Source organism: Myotis lucifugus, unplaced genomic scaffold, assembly GCF_000147115.1.
Source record: "Myotis lucifugus unplaced genomic scaffold, Myoluc2.0 scaffold_734, whole genome shotgun sequence".
NCBI lineage: Eukaryota > Metazoa > Chordata > Mammalia > Chiroptera > Vespertilionidae > Myotis > Myotis lucifugus.
Window position 1 is genome coordinate 59984 of NW_005871782.1, and position 1941 is coordinate 61924.

Consider the following 1941-nt stretch of genomic DNA (forward strand, 5'->3'; position numbering starts at 1 on the left):
AGAATCGGTGAGTTAAAGGGAATATACATAGGATATTTTGCTGATTTTTGCCAAACTACCCTCAGCAGGAGAGCCTCATACATTTTCTTTTTTTTTTTTTTTAATATATTTTATTGATTTTTCACAGAGAGGAAGGGAGAGAGATAGAGAGTCAGAAACATCGATGAGAGAGAAACATCGATCAGCTGCCTCCTGCACATCTCCTACTGGGGATGTGCCCGCAACCCAGGCACATGCCCTTGACCGGAATCGAACCTGGGACCCTTCAGTCCGCAGGTCGACGCTCTATCCACTGAGCCAAACCGGTCCCGGCCATTTTCTTTTTTAAAAATATATTTTATTGATTTTTTACAGAAAGGGAGAGGGATAGAGAATTAGAAACATCGATGGGAGAGAAACATCGATCAGCTGCCTCCTGCACACCCCCTACTGGGGATGTGCCTGCAACCAAGGTACATGCCCTTGACTGGAATCAACCCCAGGACCCTTCAGTCCCCAGGCCGACACTCTATCCACTGAGCCAAACCGGTTAGAGCTCCTCATACATTTTTAACAATAAAGTTTGAGATTGGGAGGCAGGGGAGGGAGAGACTTCATTGGCTACCACTCAAAACAGAGGAAATTCCTAAAGGAGAGACTTCAGAATCCCAAAGGAGCCTGCAAAGGCCTGATGCAGGGCTCGCTCAGTTATTTACATTCCCTTCTGGTGACATCATGGGGCCTTGGCCAGCAGCAAACTCACCAAATAAGGTTTCAGGCTGGGGATGGGGGGTTGGGGGGTGGTGCCTGGCTGGTCTGGGGCAAGTGGGGGAGCAAGCTCCCAAGGGACGCTCCAAGGCCCAGCCAGGCAGGAAATCAGCTGCCAGGCTGGCAAGGGAAACCTCCTCTCTCTCCCATAAGAATGCTACACAATTGGCAGGAGACTGGGCCCAGGCAGGAGGCCTTCCCCGGAAATGCCAAGAGCTGGGAGACTCAAGTGCTCCCCATAAGAGAGGATTAAAGAGAGGGACAGACCTCTACCAACTAAACCTGCTAATACCTACATATGCCAGGCATTGTGTTAGGTGCCATAGGTACTCAATTATGTTTCTTACCAAAGGAAATGCACAAAGGATGTCAGAGCAAGGACTCTCAGCCAGGATGTCTGATTCCAGAGCCCAAACTCATTCCACCGGCACATGAACTTGACTCGCTTCTTGGAGAGTAGGATACAGGACATAAGGGGACATACTGTCCAGAAAACCCCCAAGTGCCTTTCTCTACCCCGGAGCCTTGTCAGAGGGGCCTGCTCACCTGCCCAGCTCCTCCCCCATCTCATAATGGTCTTCCACATCTTCCTGCCTGAATGTGGACATGGTAGCCGGTCTGCCTTCCAGCAGCTTCCGCTCCAGTGAAAGCCCGGTCACTGCAGCCTGCGGACAGGACCTCGGGAAGTCTCCTACCAGTGACCCTGGAGGAGACGGGGCAATAGGGAAGAAAGAGTGAGATGCTAGCCATTATTCCTGGCAAACAGAGCAACCTGTTCACCAACCATCGGTTTCACATCACTCCATGCTGAAGTTGCAGGGTTTCTGGGAAGGGCACTTGCATGTGTCATCTCATTTTGACACCAAACAACCCAAAAGGTGGCGGAGTCCGTGAGCCCCCCTGTGCCACCTTGCTCCCATCACTCCCACCAGCCATATATATACCTCCTTACACACTGCCCCAGCCTTTCTCTGCCTCACACTCCTAGGCTTCTCCCAGAGCCCCACACATTCCTAAAAGTTCCCCCACATACGCCACAGCCCCAAACCCTGCCCTCCCTCACTCCCTGCCCAACTTCCTAGTTCTAGCCTCAGCAGGCTCCATCCTTCCTGCCCATCAGCAACCCCAACTCCTCCTCGTCCTTACCCATTCCCCCCACACCTCAGCTAGTCTCTTAGACCCTCCTCGGCGGTG

The 1941-nt window shown here is 52.1% G+C and overlaps 1 protein-coding gene across 1 annotated transcript in view; it reads right to left on the minus strand.

Moving 5' to 3' along the window:
- Positions 1 to 1941, minus strand: part of DAPK3 (death associated protein kinase 3) — a 19393-nt gene that overhangs the window by 17241 nt on the left and 211 nt on the right. The window contains exon 2 of the mRNA XM_006105910.3: positions 1294 to 1450. Coding sequence (XP_006105972.1) covers positions 1294 to 1355 — 62 coding nt within the window. The 5' untranslated portion in view covers positions 1356 to 1450. The remainder of the gene's footprint in view (positions 1 to 1293; positions 1451 to 1941) is intronic.